Raw genomic sequence first — 22068 nt, forward strand, 5'->3', positions numbered from 1 at the left:
CAAACTTCAAATAATATTATAAATTAAAAAAAAAAAAAAGAGAGAAAGAGAAAAGAAAAGAAAGGTAGTTGACACTTGACGGTGAGAACTGAAGAGAGAGAAAGTAAATAATGTAGAAAAGAAGGTAGGGATTTCTACAAGCATGCTGCAACATCTGTAATTAATGTCATAATAATATATATTATCTTAACCAGAAAAAAACAAAAACAAAAAAAAAAAGGAAAAAAACTTGTGCGGTTAGCATTAAAAAAAAAAAAAAAACGGCAACATCGTATTGGGTGTGTAGGGAATATATTTTTGATTGTGACAGTGATTTTTATCGTGTGGAATCCTGAATTCCATTGCCTTATTGAGATGGGTTTTTGGTTTTATGTGTGTTATTGTTGAATCGTTTTGAGACAATATTGACAGTAACAGACAAAAGTTCTTTGAGAATTTCTGGGAACTGAAACTGAAACTGAAACTGCAACTGCCACTGCCACTGCCACGTTGAGCTGTACGGGTACGGCTTTTCAATTTAAGAGAGTTGTGTGTCGGATTGAGTCTTAGGTCTTATGGCCAACCACAGCAAAAACTGTCCCAGGTAATCTTTTTGGCTAGTTTTTAGTATTTAGTACTATGCAATCGTTTCTGTTCTATTCTATCTTATAATCTTATGTAATGTTAAGGAACAATTAAATTTAGGACTACTACTCCAATTCCAACATTGAAATGCAACTATTTGTTTTTTTTTAAAAAAAATTAAAAAAACAGTTTATTGAAACTTGTTAACATTGAAATGCAACTATTTGTTTTTTTTTTTTTTAAATTAAAAAAACAGTTTATTGAAACTTGTTAACATTGAAATGCAACTATTTGTTTTTTTAATTTAAAAAAAAAAGTTGATTGAAACTTGTTTGGTTCATTATGTATTCAGTTTATGACTTTTTTTTGGTTGTTGGGTATTTTTTAATTTCTTGAATTTTATTGTTTTTGTTTTGTATTGGATTATTTTTTTTTTTTTGAGAATGTGTTTTGTATTGGATTTGATTGTGAAAGTTGATGTGATTATTCACCATGAATAGGACTGGACGGTCGTGGTCTCATCAATATGGTGGTAGGAGTATTTCACAATGATTGGGGTTGAGTTGGGTGTGATCCACCTTTGTCCATGGACACCCCCGACAACAACAGCAGCAGCAGCAGCATTAACAAATTGTTTGAGTTAGTAAACTTTGTCAAGTCCTGGATCCCTGGCATTCGCTGGTCCCAGGCACAGCCAAGCAATGAAGGCAATGCGTCCCAGTCACAGTCAGGCAATGTGTCGAGGTCGAGGGACTTCTGGATGCCTGATCACAGCTGTAGGGTATGCTATGAGTGTGACTCCCAGTTCACCATTTTTAACCGCAGGCATCATTGTCGACTTTGTGGTCGGGTTTTCTGTGCTAAGTGTACAACAAATTCAGTTCCTGCCCCATCTGACTGCCCTAGGCATAGCGCTCAGGAAGATTGGGAGAGGATCAGGGTGTGTAATTATTGCTTCAAGCAATGGTCTGCGCAGGGGACAACAGTAGCACGAGTTGATAATGATAATGGCACCCAATCCCATGCACCACCCAGCCCTGCTATCAGTCGATCAGCGTCTGCAACCAGTGTGGCCAGCAGCAAGTCCAGTTGCACTTATCAAAGTAGCTGCAGCACTGTTGGTTCCACTCCTTACCCCGCTGGACCTTATCAACGCGTGCCATATACTTCTTCTGCTCATAGCCCTCCTCAGTCTGCCCGTATGGACTCAGTTATGGTTGAGCAACACAGTCTTACATCCGAGAGGAGCACAGGTGCCAGCTTTGCCTCTGCCATAGTGCCTCCATCTCCTAAGCAATTTGGCTATTGCTTCGACAGGTATCTCTTTTCTTGCCTTACTTTGCATGAGTTAGTACTCTTAACTAGTGTATCTAACGCAGGACAGAAGTCTGAATGGGCTCTGATACCAATTCTGATATAGGATCTTTAGGAACTCAACACTAAATTAGATTCTTGATGAGATCTTGAATGTGTTGATGCCTGTTTGGTATTGAACCAATGAAAAGAACATGAAATAAAGATAAATCACTAGGAAATCACACCTAGGTAGGAGAAGGCATTCACATCCTCAAAGCTTAAAAGAAGCTGCTGGAACTTTAACCTATAAAATCAATCTCACTATCAATGTTATTGACTATAACAAAGCCTTTATATAGGCTATTGCTAAATTCTTCCATAGAAGGACTTAAACTCCTAGAAAGATTAGGATTATTAATAAAAGTGAAAAAATACTTCAGAATTTCTAAACCAAATAGGAAAAGGACTCTAAATACAAAATTTAGATATTACCAAAATGCCCCTATTCTTGTTAACTTAATTAAAACTGAACTAACAGCTTTCTAACCTTGTAAACATAATACATAGACTCAATGGTAACTAAAGTAACTTACAAAAGGTGCCAAGAAAGTCCCACATCAAAACTATACCACAAATATTGAATCTTTTGGTATTTAATCTTGTTTTTCCTTGAACATTTTATTATCCACATCAGCATCAAGCCACCTTCTTCTGATGTTGCACTTGTGATAATGGTCCTAGGATAATTGTATATAACTGTGATCATTAAATGTCATTTATAATGCTTCCTTTAAGCTTTTCTGTTCTTAAAATGTTATGTTAATTTTTGCTTATCCTTCTCCACTAGGAGTGATGATGAGGATGATGACTATGGTGTTTGTCCTTTAGATTCCGAAACAAGACATATCTCTCGGGATTCTGACTATTATGATGCAGTTAACATAGATGAGATTGACAATGTCTATGGTCCTCATAATGCACACCCCAACAGAGATAGCAACGACTTGAAAAATTTGAGTTCCTTACTGTTACCTGAGAATTTTGACACAAAGGGTGAGGATGGAATTAACAAACTCAGGGAAGAAGTACATGAACATGATAACTGTGATGGCTGTGAAGCTTCTGCATATGACATGGAGAGTCTGGATGCTGAACCTGTGGATTTTGAGAATAATGGGCTACTTTGGCTCCCTCCAGAGCCAGAGGATAAAGAGGATGAAAGAGAGCCTGTTCTACTTGATGATGATGGTGATGATCATAGTCCTGCAGGAGAGTGGGGATATTTACATTCTTCAAATGGCTTTGGTAGTGGGGAGTCTCGTAGTAGGGACAAGTCATGTGAGGAGCACAGGAAAGCCATGAAAAATGTGGTGGAAGGGCATTTTAGAGCTTTGGTATCTCAGCTTTTGCAGGTTGAAAACCTACCTGTGGGTGATGAGCATGACAAGGAGAGTTGGTTGGAGATAATTACATCTTTGTCCTGGGAAGCTGCCACACTTCTTAAGCCTGATACAAGCAAGGGTGAAGGAATGGATCCTGGTGGATATGTGAAGGTTAAATGCATAGCTTCTGGGTGTCACAGTGAGAGGTAATTATTAGACCAAGGATTTATAATTCTACTTTTATCAATGCAACCAACTTAACATTCTTTTGGCTTGCTTCTTTTGGGAGGCCATGTCCAAATAATAATCTTGCGCTTGTTGCAACTGACAGTCTTGTCTTTATGTTTTGAAATATTTGGGAACTTATAAGTGATTCTATTTATTTTTTTTAGAAGATTACATCGATTTTAGTCATAATCCTGATGCTGAACCATTTATATGGCCAAGATGGAAGCTAACTTGTGTTTAATGGATGTTTCAAATTCTCAGTTTTGACTTAGGGAACTGTATGCAGAATAGATGCGTCTAATGCTTGATAGGATAATCTGTCCCCTTTTATATTGTTTGTCTTGCATAATGTGTGATTTGCCTCATGCTTCTGGTGGAATGATCAAGTCTTGATTGTTCACATTTTCTTTTCCTGTTATCTGGGGAAGTACACTGGAGAAGATGAGAAGATGCAATTTGTTTTTCATATCATTGGTGGTAAGAATAAGATGGAATGTCTTCTAATAAAGCATGGCCCTGAATTATATCTAATGGTGAGTAGGAAGTTACCAACAGCAACTATAATTGGGAGGTTCATGAAATTTATCTTCTTGTTGCTACCTACCAATGTTATCTTTATGGATGATCTTTAATCCTTTTCTTCTTTTTACCTAGTGTGGTGGTCAAAGGAATTGTTTGTAAGAAAAACGTAGCTCATCGGCGAATGAAAACAAATATAGAAAAACCGCGTCTACTGATACTTGGAGGAGCTTTGGAGTATCAGCGTGTTACCAACCACTTGTCGAGTTTTGATACTTTGTTGCAGCAGGTTTAAATATTTACCTTTCCTCATCATAGCCTTGGGTGCATGAATTTTTAAAGAGGGATCAAGTTCACAAGATACTCTAATTACTCACTTTCTGTCATTCACTAAGAAAAGTGGGATGTTTCTTGTTTTGGTGTTCTTTGTTCTCTTTCAGGAAATGGACCATTTGAAGATGGCAGTTGCAAAGATTGATGCTCATCACCCTAATATCCTTTTGGTTGAGAAGTCAGTTTCTAGATATGCGCAAGAGTACCTTCTTGCAAAAGACATATCACTTGTTCTGAATATTAAGAGGCCGCTTTTAGAGCGTATCGCACGCTGCACTGGTGCAAAAATAGTCCCTTCAATTGATCACTTTGCTACGCCAAAACTGGGGTATTGTGGCTCATTTCATGTGGAGAAATTCCTTGAAGTGGATGGCAGTGCTGGTCGTGGTGGGAAGAAATTGACAAAGACACTGATGTTTTTCGAGGGTTGTCCAAAGCCTTTCGGTTGTACTGTAAGTCCTTGAACACAAAAAACATGTTCACACACAAAATATATTATTAAGTTTATTCTGTTTCAATATGGTTTACAAGTCTGTGTCATTGGCTTAATGGTGTCTTGTTTTTTGAGGCCATGTGCGTGGTGTCTGGACTGACAGTTTTCTAGTTTCATCAAACATAACATATCACTGAACTTAGAAAACTAGTGTACTGGAGTTGCAAGTTGGTTAGTGAGGGCATATAGAACAGGGTTGTTAGTTTGATTTGTACCTAGCTTGGACCAATGGGACATTGCAATCAGCCAGTGGAGTACCTTAGTTACCCCATCATAACCTAATTTTTGTTTCTGCTGATTCTAGAGAAATTGTTGTGAAAAGATTTTGGTAGATCTTTTTCTTTGCTTTTTAATTTTATTTATAATCTTTTTTTATTATTATTTTTAGATTTTGCTCAAGGGTGCCAATGAGGATGAGTTGAAGAAGGTGAAACATGTGGTCCAGTACGGAGTTTTTGCAGCTTATCACCTAGCTTTGGAGACATCTTTTCTGGCTGATGAAGGTGCTTCACTTCCAGAACTCCCTCTGAAGTCTCCAATAACTGTTGCATTACCTGATAAACTATCAAGTATTGAGAGGTCCATTTCCACAATTCCTGGTTTTACTGTTCCGCCCACTGTAAAGCCTCTGGATCCAAAAGCGTTCATTAAACTACAGAAATCATATTCAGGTGGAGCCCCATCTACCAATAGTGACCCTATTTGCAAATTGGAAGGGGCCAGTCCAACTGGGTTGTCTAAAGTTCTTTTCTCCCATTCTATTGATGCTGAAACTGCCGTTTGCTCTGTAGAATCTTCTTCTTCCTTGACTTCCCTTTCTTCTTCAGAGCAAGGTAGTTCAGCTTCTTTCTATAGTGAGCTATCCTTAAATTATGCCTCGGAGGAGAAGAATAGAACAGGTCCTAAGGAGTCTTTTCAGGGTCAAACAGTTGACACAAGGAAAGCTATTATAGGTGATAATCTGGTTTCTGATTCTATTGGTGCCTCAGGGGCATTACAACAAGGTGTTGCCACTAGTCATACTCATGGCAATGCTTTGGCTGTAAATAACATAGGTTCTCAAGATTTGGGATCCTTAAAAGGAGATACTAATAATCAGAATGAGGGGATGGGAGCTTCAAAGGAAGAGTTTCCACCCTCACCTTCTGACCATCAAAGCATTTTGGTGTCCTTATCATCACGTTGTGTGTGGAAAGGAACTGTGTGCGAACGAGCCCATCTCCTTCGAATCAAATATTATGGAAGCTTTGATAAGCCTTTGGGGCGGTTTTTACGAGATCATTTGTTTGATCAGGTATTATTTAGTCTGTTAATTATTCTGATTCTTTTGACATAAAAGATGTTTCCTCTCTTGAAAATCCAAAGACTGCAAGTTGAAATTGGGTTCACTCTTCTTTATCAGAGTTACCGCTGTCGTTCGTGTGACATGCCATCAGAAGCACATGTTTATTGTTATACCCATCAGCAAGGGAGCCTTACAATATCCGTTAAGAAACTTCCAGAGTTTCTCTTACCAGGGGAGCGAGAGGGTAAAATCTGGATGTGGCACAGGTGCCTTAAATGTCCCCGGACCAATGGCTTCCCTCCAGCCACTGAGAGAGTTGTAATGTCTGATGCTGCCTGGGGATTATCTTTTGGTAAATTTTTGGAACTGAGCTTCTCAAATCATGCAGCTGCAAGTAGGGTCGCAAGCTGTGGACATTCTCTACACAGAGATTGTCTCCGGTTCTATGGGTATGCCTTTTCCACTAAAATTACATTATTGTGGTATATATGAAGTAGAATATGTGAGACAGAACTGTTTAGTATGCACCAATTAATTTGAGTCCTTTTGTTCTGCTCATTTCTCACTTATCAAGAAATGAATCGTTGACTGTAATATGCATATAGTGGTACCTGTTTATGCAAATTGGACATGAGTATAAAATTTCTTAATTACTGAAATTTACAATTTTGAGAAGCACACATGTTGACTTGCATCTGTGCTCGTATATCTACTATGACTGAAGTAGTGAACTGAAATCAAGTAAATCAATATGCTTGAATATTGTGTCAGCTGTTTTGTTTGAACCAAGAGATTAACTGCTCAGTTGATGTTTGACTGGAAGAGTGTGTGCACCTCTGTTTTTGATGTTGGCCTTTTTTCCTAGATGTAAGTTCTGTGGTTTGACATGGCGTTGTTTTCATTATACGTTGCATGGTGCTTGGTTGCATGATTCTGTTGTTGCTCTGGAGTACTTGTTCTGGGGAATCTTAGGTTGAAATGATTTGCAGATGACAAGTTGCATGTGCCCCTTGTATGCTGATGTTTTGTATTGTTGATGTTCCTTACTTTGCTGGTTCCATAGCACAACGCCTGTGTGATTTGGTTCATTGTATTTTTTCATCTTATTTCACTGAAGGATTTTACTTAGCCAAAAAAAAATAATGTGAAATTTTTTTGCTTTTACATGTGCAGTTTTGGGAGAATGGTTGCTTGCTTCCGCTATGCTTCAATTGATGTCCATTCTGTATATCTTCCACCACAAAAACTTGAATTTTTCTATGATAATCAGGAGTGGATAAAAGCAGAAGTAAATGAGGTGCAGTGATTACAATTCCTGTTTCAAATACAGCAAGTGATTTGGATTTTTTTAATGCTTACGAGATTATTTGTCTTGTGTCATAGCTGTGTAAAATGGCTGAAGGCCTATTTACTGAAGTGTACAAGGCTCTTCGTAAGATTTCAGAGAATATATCAAGGGCAGATTCACAAGATCCTGGTGTGAAAGCACCTGACTCAAGGCATCATATTGCAGAACTGGAAGGGTTGCTACATAAGGAGAAACAAGAATTTGAGGTAATGAAGGCTTCTTGGATGGGTTTGGATTTATAACGATTTAGGGATGTTAGGTATTGATGGCTACTTGGTATTGAAACAGTGATTTGAAAGAAGAAGAAAAAATAAAGGAAGAAAAGAAACAGCTTAGGTAATCTCACTTAGGTTTCCTAATCAATAATGTGTAGGAAGAAGGCAATCAAACCTTCAGTTTTAACAAAGCTTCTGGAATTTCACTAAGTTCAATATCTAAATTTTGATAGCTTCAATAAAAAGCATTTATATGGAAAATTCTCACTGCTCAAGTGATGTGTTGCGGGTTGGAGTGCGGGAATTAGCCTCTCCAAAATTGGGGTAAGGCTCCCTACCAACCACTACTTTCAGAACCCCACCAGAATCTGGAGCCTTATGCATTGGGTACAATTCATTTCCTACAGCGACTAGGATTTTGTAATTTAAAAAAAATAAATAAAAAGAACTTCTAAACCAAGTAGGAAGCTACTAAAACAAAATATGTATAAAAAGAGACTTCAATACTTAAAAGAAGACTAATGGGCCTCTGGCACAGCCAATTCTAGTAAATCTGGAAATTACTGGATTACATTACACCTACTTTAACCAAAGTTAAAGAAACTTAATTAAAGTTAAACCAGCAACTATCTAACCTATCTAACTAACAAAATGAGACTAATTATTAGCTATTTAGCCATTGAAAGGTGCTGATTTGGCCCATATCTTTAAATAAAACTATGTTTTGGAATATTTTGAATATATATAAGCTTGCTTCTTCTTTTAGCCTGTATCAGGTATCTTGTTGCAGTTCATGCTCCCCAAGGTTTAATTTATTTTATTCTTGATAAATTATCATTTGTCCCAAAAGCTTAAATTGTTAGAAAGGTCAAGTTTAATTATTTAACCATTATTCTATGTTATAACACTTGCCCTCACGTGTGGGTCCATGCTTTCCATTAATAAGTGAGGCTCAACACGTGAGGTTTTAAGTGGGAGGTAGAGTGGAGACACGGTTCAAACTCAATGCTACATGCTCTAATACTATGATAAATTACGAATTGTCTCAAAAACTTAAGTTAATAGGAAGTGATGAATTTATTCATTTGAACCATTATTCATATTCATAGGTTGTTAAGAAATGGTAACTTTAATCATTTACCCATTATTCTAACCATTTCAAAACATATTTGTTTATGGAGAGGTTTCTTTGTTCTATATGCTGTATATATACCTTGGCCTATGCATAAAATCAGGCCATTCACTCACTGATTGAACTTGTAGATGAAGTTATGCATTTTATCATGCAATATATATAATCCATTATCTATACCTTTATTGCTTAAAAGTTAAATCATACTTCTGTTGTCCTTGCTGCATAAAATCACTTGGCATTACTTTTAATTTTCTTTTGTGGAAAAGGAGGTCGGTTGGGTACACCATCTTATTTCTGAGTAATTTATGACATTTTTTAGGAAGCAGTACAAAAAGTGATCTGCAAGAAGGTAAAATTTGGTCAACTGACTTATGATATTCTTGAGATCAATAAATTGCGGAGGCAGATGCTTTTCCATTCTTATGTCTGGGACCAACGTCTGATACATGAAGCCAGATTAAGTAACAACAATCTCCACGAAGGTTTGAGCAGTTCCATTCCGAAACTTGTGGAGAAATCTGTTAGTTCTGTGGAGAAGCTTGTCGCGATGAATGCAGCCATGAAGGCAGGTAAAGGCTATAGTAGTTGTGACTCTCTTTTGGAGACAAAGCCTTATGTAAACCTTAACCAAGGAGGAAATGCTGGACACATTAAAAATCCTAGTGACGTTCATAAAGGAAGTGATATGGATTTGGATATAAATCATAGGAAGGGTGTTGAGCTTTCTTCTAGTAAGAATATCAGTGATGATTCTGACCCTCTGAAAAGTGGAGGAAATTTTCGAAGGGCCCACTCAGAAGGAGAGTATCCTATTTTGGAAAATTTATCTGATACCCTTGATGCGGCATGGACTGGTGAAAGTCACCCAGGTAGTGTAACACTAAAAGATAATGGCTGTTCTCTTCCTGATTTGACTGTGGTAAATTCTGTTGCAGCAAAATCGCTGGTGGAAAGTTTTGCTGTTGACCAAGCTGGGGTTGAGGTGGCTTCCACTCTTAGTTCTATGTTGCCTCGTAAGCCAGCTGACAATATGGAAGGCTCCACAAGCTGGGTGGGGATGCATTTTCTGAACTTCTATGGTTCATTTAGCAAAAATATTTCATTGAATGCTCAAAAGCTTGGTATTGGTGAGTACAATCCTGTTTATGTTTCATCATTTCGGGAGTTGGTTCGACAAAATGGTGCCAGACTGCTTTTGCCTGCTGGTGTTAATGACATTGTTGTGCATGTATATGATGATGAACCCACTAGTGTTGTAGCGTATGCACTTGTCTCCTCGGATTATCTTTGCCAGATTTCTGAGCCAGACAGAGCAAAGAATGTTTTAGATACTTCAGCCTCGTTGCCTCTTTTTGATTCAGTGAATCTACTCTCACTGAACTCTTTTGATGAGGCAATTCTTGATTCCTACAGAAGTCTTGCCTCCATTGATGAGAGCAACTTATCTGGGTCCCGGAGTTCCCAGGCTGTGGACCCACTCTTGTACACCAAGGATTTGCATGTCAGAGTTTCTTTTACAGATGATGGCCCTCTTGGGAAGGTGAAGTACACAGTAACTTGCTACTATGCAAAGCGATTTGAGGCTTTGAGGAGGATTTGTTGCCCTTCCGAGTTAGATTTCGTACGATCTATTAGTCGTTGTAAGAAATGGGGGGCCCAGGGTGGCAAAAGCAATGTTTTCTTTGCAAAAACCTTGGATGATCGATTTATCATCAAGCAGGTCACGAAGACAGAGCTGGAGTCCTTCATCAAGTTTGCACCAGCTTACTTTAAGTATTTGTCTGAATCAATCAGTACAAGAAGCCCAACTTGTCTGGCAAAGATCTTGGGCATTTATCAGGTATGGTGTCTAAATTTGGCCATAATGAAAAAGCTTAAAACTAGTTTTAAATGCAATTGGGTTTCAGAATGATCTGATAAATGACATAGATTACCCAAATCTTTCAATGCCAACACTAAGTGATGAATTTCTTTCTACATTAACTGCTTGAATATTCTTCTTAAGAAATATAGATAGTGATATAGCTATATCACAATTTACCTATAAGCGCACTCTAGACCTATAAAACCATGTATTTTGTGATTTAATTTCAAGTCCATGTGTACCATGCTATGAACCATGGATTCTTGAAACTAGTAGCCATATTTGTACCAGACACGTTTACAATATGGATCCTCTCAGATACTGTGGGATATTTATTTAACTCTTTTTTTTTCTCTCGCTCACTTTCTCTCCATGAAACTAGTAGCTTTATTAGATTATTTAAACTTATTTTGATAATTTTTTGCATTTTCTTTTTATCTTTTCTACTACAAATTAGCATAATGATTAGTGTTTACTTAAAAAGTATTTATTTATATATTAATTAATTAAATTGTTCTTGCCATTTCGTATCTTAATTTTTCAATAATTGATTTATTGCCATGTTCATGTTGGTTGCACCAAGCATACTATATTGTTATTCAAGAAAAATGAAAAAAAGAAATCACTTTATTAAAATATTGGATGTATATCTGACCTGTTGATTAAGGGTAAAGTGTTCCTGCCATATCGCATCTTCAATTTTCAATAATTGATGTATTGCAATGTTCATGTTGGTGCTTCTTAGGTACCATGCATACTATACTGTTACTCAAGCAAAAAAAAAAAAAAAAATCACATTGTTAAAATAATGGATGGATATCTGACCTGTTGATTTAAGGCTAAATTAGAACTTTATTGTCTAAATTCTTGCATTTTTTATTTAAAAAAAAATTACAATATCATCTTTACTATGTTAGAGTTTCAGATGGAGGGTTATAAATGAACTAAGTTGTTGAACAGCCTAAATTAGGCTTGATAAAAGGCTCATTCAAGTTCGTTTGTTTACAAATAGGCCAAGCTTGAGTCTATAGTTTTAAGCTCATTTACAACCCTTTGAATCAAACCCAATACCTTTTAAAAAAAAAAAAGATAATAAGAACTTATTAAAATAGTGGAAAAAGGAACTTATAGAGCCCAAAAAAGGTTAAAACAGTACATAGGAGTACACCGTATCTTACTGAAGTTACTATTTAAAATTCAAAAAATGAATGACAATGGAGGATAGCTCCAATCAATAGTGATCATTAGAACATAGAAGCTAACTGCTCAACACCATTGAAAGTGTATTAGGATCCCTCTCTATTTGCCTTGAGATGGAGAGAGTGATGAAGGATCAAATAGAAGAAGAAACACTGAATTGAGAAATGTACAAGAACAAGTTTATTTAGAGTTTAAAAAATGTACATACAATCTGAGCACAACCCTTGTATTTATAGAGGACTTTACTAGTCTATCAGGTGCCAAATTGACTGAACAGAATGTTTAACTACCTGTACTACAAACTCATAACTGCATAACCACCACACCTGCATAGTTGTTTTGCATAACTAATATTATTCTGTACAACTAAATAAAAATCAATCCAACTATCTGAGTTACACTTTCAGAGAGACATTTAATTGTGAACAAAATTTTCATTTATTTGTTTTTAATGAATCTAAAAGCATATGCAGTGCCACATTATTTAAAATAAGATAATAATATGCATCTTTAAATTTGTGAAAATCTAGATCTTGATAATAAAACGTACCCTCTTCATTTCAAACAAATGGAGAGGATCCTACTCCATTGAAAGTGTGATTATTTTTCTCTCTAGAGTGTTCACATGAGGTAAGGTGACACAGAATTCTAAATCTTACTACTGTCATGATGACTGAATCTCCCTTTCTAGCATGTCCTAGGCATTGCCAAATGCACCCCAAATAAAAGATAGAACCTGCTACAAATACTTCATCTCCATGGCATAATATAATGGATGATGATCTATTGTCTAGCTGATATTCTTACACTGCAAAAACCAATCCAAAACAATTTTTCTTCGCCTCCTAAAATTGTCCACTGTTAAAATTTTTCTGAAGCTGTTATCCATCCATAGAATGTTATTTCGTAGATTAATTCATCACATGCTTATTCTTTTCATACAACTTTGTTGATTAATTTGCTATTTGGTTTTTCTTTTGTTGGCAATGTCTTGAAGATTTCATTAAAGCATCTCAAAGGAGGGAAAGAATCGAAGTTAGATGTTTTGGTAATGGAGAATCTTCTATATAGGCGTAATGTCACCCGACTTTATGACCTTAAAGGATCTTCACGTTCACGGTATAATCCGGACACAAGTGGGAGCAATAAAGTTCTGCTGGATCAGAATTTGATTGAAGCAATGCCAACCTCTCCAATTTTTGTGGGAAACAAGGCAAAACGATTACTAGAGAGAGCTGTTTGGAATGATACTTCCTTTCTTGCTGTAAGTTGGATTTGACTTTCATGATATTATGGGCATACACACAATAAACGATTCCCAATTGTGGTTTTGTTTTAAACCTAAGAAGACCTAAAGTATTTTAATACTGGACCTTGTTATTTCAGTTATTTTGATGTTGGGATGGGTTAACAATCATTTGACTGGTTTTTATTTTCTTAGAGATCCTTTAAGGTTGTCATACAATAGTTGTGGCATTCAGTCTCCATCTAAAGTGTTCTTATATTTGATCTATTATACTGCTGCTACTGCCTAGTCACAGGATGGGCACCTCTGATTTCTTCCTTAGATTAACTGCCTTTAATTTTTATTCTATAGCTGAGACCTGCCTTGAAACCTTGGGTGTGCTCAGTCTGGTAGATAGCTTAGTCTCTTAATAGAGCTTTTGATATACTTCAGTGGAATGCATGCTTCTCTCACTCTGTGTGCACGCATACATCTATGTTTGTGTGTTTTCTAATATATCATTATATGTTGCCACAGTCGATTGATGTAATGGACTACTCATTATTGGTTGGTGTGGATGAGGAAAAGCATGAGCTAGTTCTGGGGATCATTGATTTTATGAGGCAATATACATGGGACAAGCATCTAGAAACTTGGGTGAAGACTTCGGGCATCCTTGGCGGATCTAAGAACACATCTCCAACTGTGATCTCACCTCAGGAGTACAAGAAGCGTTTCAGGAAAGCCATGACTGCTTACTTTGTTATGGTCCCAGATCAGTGGTCCTCTTCAATCCTCGTTCCCAGTGGGTCTCAATCTGACCTTTGTGATGAAAACTTGCAAGGTGGGAACTTTGATTGATAATGCGATTCTCTCTCTCTCTCTCTCTCTCTCTCTCTCTCTCTCTCTCTCTGTATGTAAGTCGATAAAATTTTTTCTCTCTTTTCTATTTTCACCTTCCTCATTCTTTCTTATTTGTATTATTGGTATGGCTGCCTCATTGTAACCTGTAGATTAATGCATCCTTAAATTTTGTTATATATGAAGAGGGAGAAGGCTCTTCTAATGCCGTGAAATTTTCAATGGTTGTATAGCTCCAAATAATCCCTCTTTGGAGTAATTGTACAGTATCTTGGCGTCTTATTTATGTTTATATTTTTAGCAGAGGGACATTGGCCTTTATCATGTACACCATGATATGAATTTTTGATGTTATACTTTTTCTATCATCTTATATGAAGTTTTTCCACTTCCCATTTTCTGGATCAACTGATTAAGCTCAGGCACATGAATGTTGAATTATGATTGAAATTGCCCTTTGTGTACTGCCTTTATATAGCCATTGGAACCCCTTTTGTAAAGGGTGTGTTACCTCAGATGAAAACAGAAATGGATCCGTAGCTTGTTTATTGAAAATAATGATGGTATCTAATATTTGACTGTTAAAAGTAAGAAAGCCTTGAAAGTACTGAGGTAGTCAGGGAGTATAGTGAAATGGTAGACTCAACTATGAATTTAATAAGTGGACTCCACCATGATTGTGAAAGGAAGAGGTGCTATTCACCGTGCTCCAGGAGTACCTAATAATTACTCTCACTTCCGCCCTTCACCCCCCCCTTCCCTAAAAAACATGTAAGATTGAAGCTTTGGCATAATTGTTTCTGTTGCTTTTCTGTAAATTATTCCATTCTAAATTTCTATTGGTGCAATTCTATTTACAATTTTGTTATTTTCTCAGTTAGGACTTGCTTACACTGCGTTATTGCTGAGAATAAACTTCTTGACTAGTGCTACAAACAGGCTATAGAGTTAAGACTCGCTAACCCCATTAATGTAAAAATAAAATGCACAATTGACCCCCTATTTCCATTCTCTCTCCATCTTTCTCTCATTTATGGGTACGACGAAGGGGTTTTTGGGCCTCTGTTGTGGTGTTTGAGGCCAATGGGTTGGGTTGACAACGGGGGTTGGAGTGGCTGTTGGCTTTGTGGGTTATTTGGGATTTTAGATTCGGTGGATTGGGCTGTATGGGACATTGGTTGTGTAATATTTCAAGTTGTGGATCAGATGGTTTGTTTGATGGGTCTCAGGGTAGAGTTGGTAGTTTGAGGTTGTGGTTTCTGGGTGGGTTTGCTAGCGACAAGGTTGACCTGTGGTGGTTCTGCTTGTAAGGTGGTGGTTTGAGTCTAGGCTTGATGAGATGGGATATGAAAACACAACAAAGGATTTTTTTTTCCCCCTCTTTTTGTGTGCGTGTAGGGTTTTGGATTGTGCTTTGCTGTTGAATTTTGATCTAGGACACTTCTTAATTTTATTTTTTTTATTTCATGATTTATCAACTTTTGAGGCTAGATTGAATTCATTTGCTAATGGCTAATTTGAGGGGTTTTTGTGGCATGCAAATGTTCTTGTTTTTGTTTTTAATTTTAATATTATAATTTACCTTGCATGAAAATTTAGTCATTTTGCTTCATGTGAGTCACATGTTTTGGACGTGACTAACTCTTTCGTCAGTTTGAACCCCAAACTAGATTGTAGGGGGGACATTATAGCAAAACTCTCAAATTAGGGAGTTCAATCATGCATTTCAAAAGTTTGGAGGACATTGTAATTATTATTATTATTATTATTATTATTATTATTATTATTTATCTAGACAAAAAAAAAAAAAACTATATTAAACTGAATCAAGAAACATTAACTAGTACAATCGGAGCTAAATCATAATGTCTTCTAGTCACTTTTTTTTTTTTTTTTTGATTGGGTCTTCCAATCACCTTGTAATTATAATTGGGATGAAAGATTAGTGTGGAAAAGTGTAATCCCCCTTTTTTTTTCGTTCTTTTAAAAAAAAAAAAATTCTTATGAACTAGTTTTGACCTCTTCCCCATCAGTTAGATTACATCCCCTTTTCTATCGAAACCAGCGCTAATACAATGTCAAGATACTGATATTTGCAGCATAAGCACAGCTTTGTTTGTTTGTTTAATCAACTTGAATTTTCCCAATAATACTACCTTTCGTTGACAGTCATGCAAACCAACACTATGCTACAGACAACTGTAGGCAATGTTAGATATCTGCAACCCCATAAGTATATTGATGCTAATAAGTGGGAATTATTGAGGCAAGAATTCAGCAACAGCCAAGCCACAAGGACCTAAAGTGGAAGACCTAAAGCCCGTGTTCTCAAGATCACGTGATTTTTTTTTCCCAGCTAAATTCTCAAGATCATCAGATTGATGGAAAGAGTAGGCATCAAATAATTAATGGACTTCATGAAGACCTCAGGAGATTATCATATGCTTGCAGATCGTGTGTTCCACAAAAATTCTCAAGATCATCAGATTTTATTTATTCATTATTTCTTTGTCTTTTTTACTTACAATAAGTGGGGGTGAGGGAAGGGGTATTAAAACTCAATTCCCATTAGGAGAATCAAACAATGCCATTGAGCTACAAGAGTCTTAGGCATTTTGAAGCTTTATGTGTCTGTTTGTCTCAACTTTCCCACCCCCAAAAAGTATTTTTTGAAAAAGTAGACATATATATGCGTTTGGTGAGACTAAAAAGCAACTTTTTAGGAAAAATTGTGTTTCCAAATTGTGAAGAGAACACGCATGATATTTATAGAACTATTCAAAGCAAATTAAAAGAGCCCATGCGCTTGATTAATGTATCTGTTGGGTTGGGTGTGCAATTACCAAATTGTCCTTCACTTTATCCTTTGATAAATCTAACTTTACTCTTCTCAATTCTCACGCCAAATTCCTCAGAACCTCTCACCTCTCATCTCTCTGCTCTTCCCTCTACCCCCTCTAAAGACTCACACCGGCCTCTCTTCTCTCTGCTTTGCCCTGTCCGTGCTACTACAAGCCTCTCCGTGGTAAGTCTCTCTTGCCTTTGTCATCTGTTGAATCTTCTTCCTCTTCTTCAACGTGCCTTTCTCTCTTGCCTTTATCTCTCCTCTCACGCATCACATTGCACATCTACATAAGCATATGCTCAGAATATCTTCATAATTGACTTAACAATGAATCGTCTCTCAAAGTAGTACAATCACTTGAAATGTTGGAAAAACTATAAAATCCATGCAATACTTCTACTTTTATTTTAATGATATCACACAAAGATTTAAGCAGAGAGAGAGAGAGAGAGCAGCCCCTAAACAAAAAGGACCTGCAAAGCTTGCTATTAATATTTGGAAGCACCTAACTGTAAACAAAATTACAAAGACTTTGCTGGCTTGCAGATCCATTAGAAGATACAACACAAGATCAACCAGAATTTGCAAAAGTTTTGGAAAATGATGGCCTGAAATGGATCAGTCCTTGACATCAGTAACACCTTCTGCAGCAATCTGAAACCGTGCTTCAGCTTCAGCTAAACAAGGAGAGCTTATTACTTTACAGATGCGCTCATCTCCTCTTCCCTTACGCAGAGCTAGCCTGTAAAAAGCATAAAATAGGAGTATACATTCAGTGACACTCAGACAAGGAGCCATTTCTTTTGGGGGAGGGTTCTGAAGAATAAAGTTTTTTTTACAAACCTTGTTGTGGAAGCATGAGCCATAATGTTACCACCAATAGGCTTGATTTGAGGGCCGGCAAACATTGCAGAACCATCCACTTGTGCGACTACTTGGTTTGTAATAACAACAGCGACACCAAACTATGAACACCGAATAGCGAAGGAAAATGTTGAATAACAAATGCCAAAGATAAACAATGTGCAAAACTGCAAATGATGATTGGCATAATCAAAAACAGAAAACATTAAGAAATTATCTCTACGATGAATTCTCAATTGAATGATTCTAAGTTCCTAAAGACCAACACTTAATAATAATAATAAAAAGGGTTCCTAAAGCCTAACAACAAGAATGTTTGTGTACACAAAAGATTGTTGGTAATATGAGATCGAAATGTAGGAGTCCTTACCTCATCTGCTAATTTCTGAAGGCTCCGGAGAAACTTCGCAAGATGCATTTGCCGGGCTGAAAGTTCTCCCCTTCCAGAGAAATCTGTTCTGTAGAGAGCAGTAGCACTGTCTACTATCATAAGAGCAAACCTACAGAAACAAATCCATTGAAGAAAATTAGTATTGCCCACACTGGCAAAGCATATCAAAGCAACCCAAGATGACTCAAATATGCTGCAGGCACATAACTAGAAATTCTTCATTTATTGATAGGTTGTGAGAAAATGTCAAATTAATTACCCTCCACCTAACAAATACTGACGATCCATAATTGAACAATAATCACCAAATATAGTGCAACAGGCAATGGAGTTTTCAAAAATCTTCTGTTCCAAAAAAAAAAAATAAATAAAATCAAACATCAGATTAGGAAAAATATAAAATTCTCCTGTCTTACAAAATTGGGTTTCCAAATTAAAATATCAGTTTGTGTCTAGGTCAAGTCTGTTCAGTGCTTTTGGGATTATGGATAAAAAATATTTCGTTGTCAATTCATTGACTGTTAGCAAGGGGAGTATGTCTTTCACCAAATCAAGTTTTACCTCATGACAAGCTCCTATGTGATGAATAAATTTGTTATTTCTTAATAATATAAGACAGAAAAAACAAGATTACATTTTATTTTTCTTGACTTTGGTTGATAGTGAAAATATTGAAGAATAGATTCATTAGCATGATAAAGAAAAAAAATACAGTACTGCACCTTGTTTCCACCATCATTGAAGCTGCTTCAAGCAGAAGTCTTGACTGATGATCAGTGTTATAAGCTCTAGCATAAGCCACATTATCCAAGACATCAGGACCATCCAGTCCAAACCTGCAGCATTCAAAACCATTGGCTATAAATAACTCACACTGCAGAGAAGCATATTCAATTTAAGGTAGCTGTATGACACCTTTCTGCTATCTGTAAGAGTCTCTGTGGCCTAAATGTGCCCTCTGCATCGATGTACATTGCTTTTCCCTCTCCACCTCCTTGATCTAATGGAAGCTGAAATGTCGAAGTGTATGCATTGAATAAATTGACATCATATGCAGCAGACAGGCAGTAGCATGTAAAGAATAGAGATTGATTAATGCTGTATCTACTCAATGAACTGACCTTTCAGATTAGTAACGAATTATCATAAAAGCGCTGATAAGAACCTTGTTCTTATCTTTGCTTATGTGATTATGAAAATGGCTTCTTAAAGGGAGCCAGGCCTCCAAGATAGAAAGAAAATTCTAGAGGTAAGAGAGAAGGATGAATATTATTTCTGTTATGAATCCTTTACAAATCAAATCCTCCTTTTATCTAAACTACTCGAGCACTAACTACAAGAATCAGTTAGTTACTCTAATTACTCCTTAGCAACTAACCACCCAACTACCTGCCTATTTAACTGCATGACTATGTACAATTATCCACATGTATATTGAGCAGGAAGTTACAACCAGATTCTCTATGCTACCAAACAGTGCATAACCTCTGCTCCATTATACAGTACATAACATGGAATATCATTACTTAAGCTATCCAATACAATTGTATCATCTTGTAACAGCAAGGTCAGGTGCACATCACATCACAGCAGCTAGGCTTATTGCATCTGAGCTAACAGCTCAATTAAGCATAGCAGCCAAGCACAATCATTCACATAATCCTAACAAGTGCACTAAATTATTATCATTAATTTTTTGGATAAGTAAAAATGCACTGAAATTCTAATTTTACTTTGTAAAGCAGAAAAGAAAGTATGCATCTACGTCATGTGGCATTTGATGAAGCTGCTTTCTATTGCAAAGTAAAGGTGCAACATGTAATAAAATGGGGGGTAAAATAAGAAGAAGAAAAAGAAGCATACCTGGCAAGTGACACACAGTGTGTGACACAGCTGAGTCTTTCCAGATCGAAACTCACCATATATCTCAGTAATAGATCCTGTCTCAATTCCTCCTGTCATAAGCTATCCATGTCAATTGTCAAGTTGCAAATACAAAACATCACGCCAATAATTCTTGGCACAAATAACACTTCCTCACCTCACAAGTTTGGGTGGAGGGTGAGGTCATAGATTTTAAAACCACAATTAAATTATCTTTAAAACGAAAAACAAAATGAACAATCATTTGATCTCATGTAAAGGGCATTATAACTAACGAAAACAAGTAGTCAGCTTAGCATTGAATAAGAAAAGCTTGTAGACCATGGTGATTGGTGCAGGAGTACTCACCTTCCAATACCTTGTCAAGCTCTCTTGACCCGGATGTTATCTGAATGATCTCAAGCCTCTGGGCATGGAGTTGGCTAGCACTAGTAAAACCCAAAGGCACTAACTTGGAAGCTGTCAATAAAAGAAGGCAAAGGCTAATTGCATAATATTGCAAAACAAACAAACAACAAAAGCAATATTGAAGGGTGTGAGAGTATAATGATGACAAGGACATGCCTGCTTCGATGATCTTGTCTACTTTAGCGTCACTAATTCCTTTGATTTGAAGGAGTTCCTTCCTGGGAGAGAAAGCAACCGATTCAACAGTGCAGAGACCCGCATCTTTAAGCTTCTTAACGTCAATGGAAGCAATGCCTGCCGCCTTGAGTTGAAGATTCACAAACAAATGTATCAAAATACACAATTAACTAAGCTACTTAACTACAATCAAAACACAAATCATTCCACACATTAGAACAACCATAACAAATTTTACTAGTTGGTATAGCTAGCATTGTGTTTGGCTTCAATAAATAACTAATTTTTTTAAAAGGGGTTTTGCCATTTGCAATCAAAGATACCAAATTTAATCGAAAACCCATATGATAATTGACAAGAAAGAAAGGCGGGTTAGGGTTTAGACTTTAGAGCCAATCAAATAACATCGTGAAAGAGTTATAATCAGATGAAATAAAAAAAACCCAGATCAGATATTGAGTCTTGAACAACATTCTACAGGGATTGAAGCTAAAAAGAGAAATCTTTGTTCTTTTTTTCTTATATTTAAAAAAAAAAAACGAAATCCCAAAAAGGAAAATTGGGAGTAAGAGAGAGAGAGAATGAAAAACTTACCTGAAGTTGTTCGACTGGGGTAGGGCCTTGTTGCATCTCTTCGACTTGTTCATGTTGTTGTTGTTCCTCAACTGCCATCTTCTGCTTTCTTTGTTGCTCCATTACTTTTCTCTCTTCTGTTTAACTTCACACTCACACTCACACAATCACATACAGAGAGAGAGAGAGAGAGAGAGAGAGAGAGAGAGTAGCAAAAACACGAGAATATGGTAAAGGAAAGAGCAATGATGTGGAAATGAGCGGGCTTAATGGTATGGAGATTTATTGGAATTTTTGGAGGGAGATTGCATATTTTCAATTCAGCTTGTTGGGGAAGCTTTCCATTTTGACTACTTGGGCCTTGTTACTTTTGCCCAAACCTACATGACTACATCGTTGGGCTAAAGCCCAATCTTTATTTGTTCACCTCTAGTTTTGTTTTTGTTTTTGTTTTTTGCTGTTGTTGTTTTTGTTTTTAATAATTGGGAAAGGGGATTAGTGGTTGGAAATATTAGGAGCTATCAGTTGAACTTGAACAAGAAGATATGCATTCATATCAACTTATCTAAATGTTGAGTTAAATTCTAGCTAAAAGGTCACTTTAAAACCCATTTCTCATTTGTAGCATGTAGGCTCTCTATTTCTTCTTCATTTCCATATAAATAATCTTTTACTCTCTTTTTTTTTTTATTTATAATTATTCTCCAATATAAATATCCCCCCATCCGCTCAAGCTTCCCATTCAAGCCCCACCCTTTGAGCAGCAAATCCGGCTCACCAATAAATCACAAACAAATTTTAAAAAATTAGACCCAAGTGACAAGTGCCACATAAGTGGTATTGAGAGAGAGAGAGAGAGAGAAAGAGAGAGAGGTGGTTAAAATAAATAATATTTATATTGCAATGGTATCTCCAGAACATAGATGGTGGTATTCTAGAAAATGGTAGCATGAGACCACTTTCTTACAAGATAATTTT

General features: G+C 36.6%; 2 protein-coding genes across 4 annotated transcripts; one reads left to right on the forward strand and one right to left on the reverse strand.

Moving 5' to 3' along the window:
• Positions 1–264: 264 nt before the first annotated feature.
• On the forward strand, positions 265–14356 carry LOC142642789 (1-phosphatidylinositol-3-phosphate 5-kinase FAB1B). 3 transcript variants are annotated; one of them, XM_075817214.1, is made up of 13 exons: positions 265–583; positions 1065–1881; positions 2708–3448; positions 4125–4278; positions 4430–4774; positions 5204–6109; positions 6218–6549; positions 7274–7397; positions 7484–7654; positions 9118–9667; positions 9734–10638; positions 12860–13126; positions 13625–14356. In XM_075817214.1, the coding sequence occupies exons 2-13, from the start codon at positions 1151–1153 to the stop codon at positions 13946–13948; spliced, it is 5550 nt and encodes a 1849-aa protein (XP_075673329.1). In that variant the 5' UTR covers positions 265–583; positions 1065–1150; the 3' UTR covers positions 13949–14356. The 3 variants fall into 3 exon arrangements, with proteins under 3 accessions (XP_075673329.1, XP_075673328.1, XP_075673330.1); XM_075817215.1 differs by having other exon boundaries at positions 267–583; positions 9118–9433; positions 9917–10638; XM_075817213.1 differs by having other exon boundaries at positions 9118–10638.
• A 2775-nt stretch (positions 14357–17131) lies between these two features.
• LOC142643607 (DNA repair protein RAD51 homolog) lies at positions 17132–21570 on the reverse strand. The gene is made up of 9 exons (XM_075818298.1): positions 21112–21570; positions 20497–20641; positions 20281–20391; positions 19912–20003; positions 18964–19058; positions 18771–18884; positions 18028–18157; positions 17637–17758; positions 17132–17535 (listed from the first exon to the last, which is right to left on the reverse strand). The coding sequence occupies exons 1-9, from the start codon at positions 21211–21213 to the stop codon at positions 17412–17414; spliced, it is 1035 nt and encodes a 344-aa protein (XP_075674413.1). The 5' UTR covers positions 21214–21570; the 3' UTR covers positions 17132–17411.
• Positions 21571–22068: the final 498 nt, after the last annotated feature.

The sequence above is a fragment of the Castanea sativa genome, chromosome 7, assembly GCF_040712315.1.
Source record: "Castanea sativa cultivar Marrone di Chiusa Pesio chromosome 7, ASM4071231v1".
Taxonomy (NCBI): Eukaryota; Viridiplantae; Streptophyta; class Magnoliopsida; order Fagales; family Fagaceae; genus Castanea; species Castanea sativa.

Coding starts and splice junctions, on each gene's coding strand:
- LOC142643607 (XM_075818298.1), bottom strand. CDS start 21,213: ATGGAGCAACAAAGAAAGCAGAAGATGGCAGTTGAGGAACAACAACAA. Junction 20,392..20,496: donor AGACAAGATCATCGAAGCAG/GCATGTCCTTGT, acceptor TTTTATTGACAG/CTTCCAAGTTAGTGCCTTTG. Junction 17,759..18,027: donor TTCAGAAATTAGCAGATGAG/GTAAGGACTCCT, acceptor CGGTGTTCATAG/TTTGGTGTCGCTGTTGTTAT.
- LOC142642789 (XM_075817213.1), top strand. CDS start 1,151: ATGGACACCCCCGACAACAACAGCAGCAGCAGCAGCATTAACAAATTG. Junction 4,279..4,429: donor TTGATACTTTGTTGCAGCAG/GTTTAAATATTT, acceptor GTTCTCTTTCAG/GAAATGGACCATTTGAAGAT. Junction 6,550..7,273: donor GATTGTCTCCGGTTCTATGG/GTATGCCTTTTC, acceptor TTACATGTGCAG/TTTTGGGAGAATGGTTGCTT.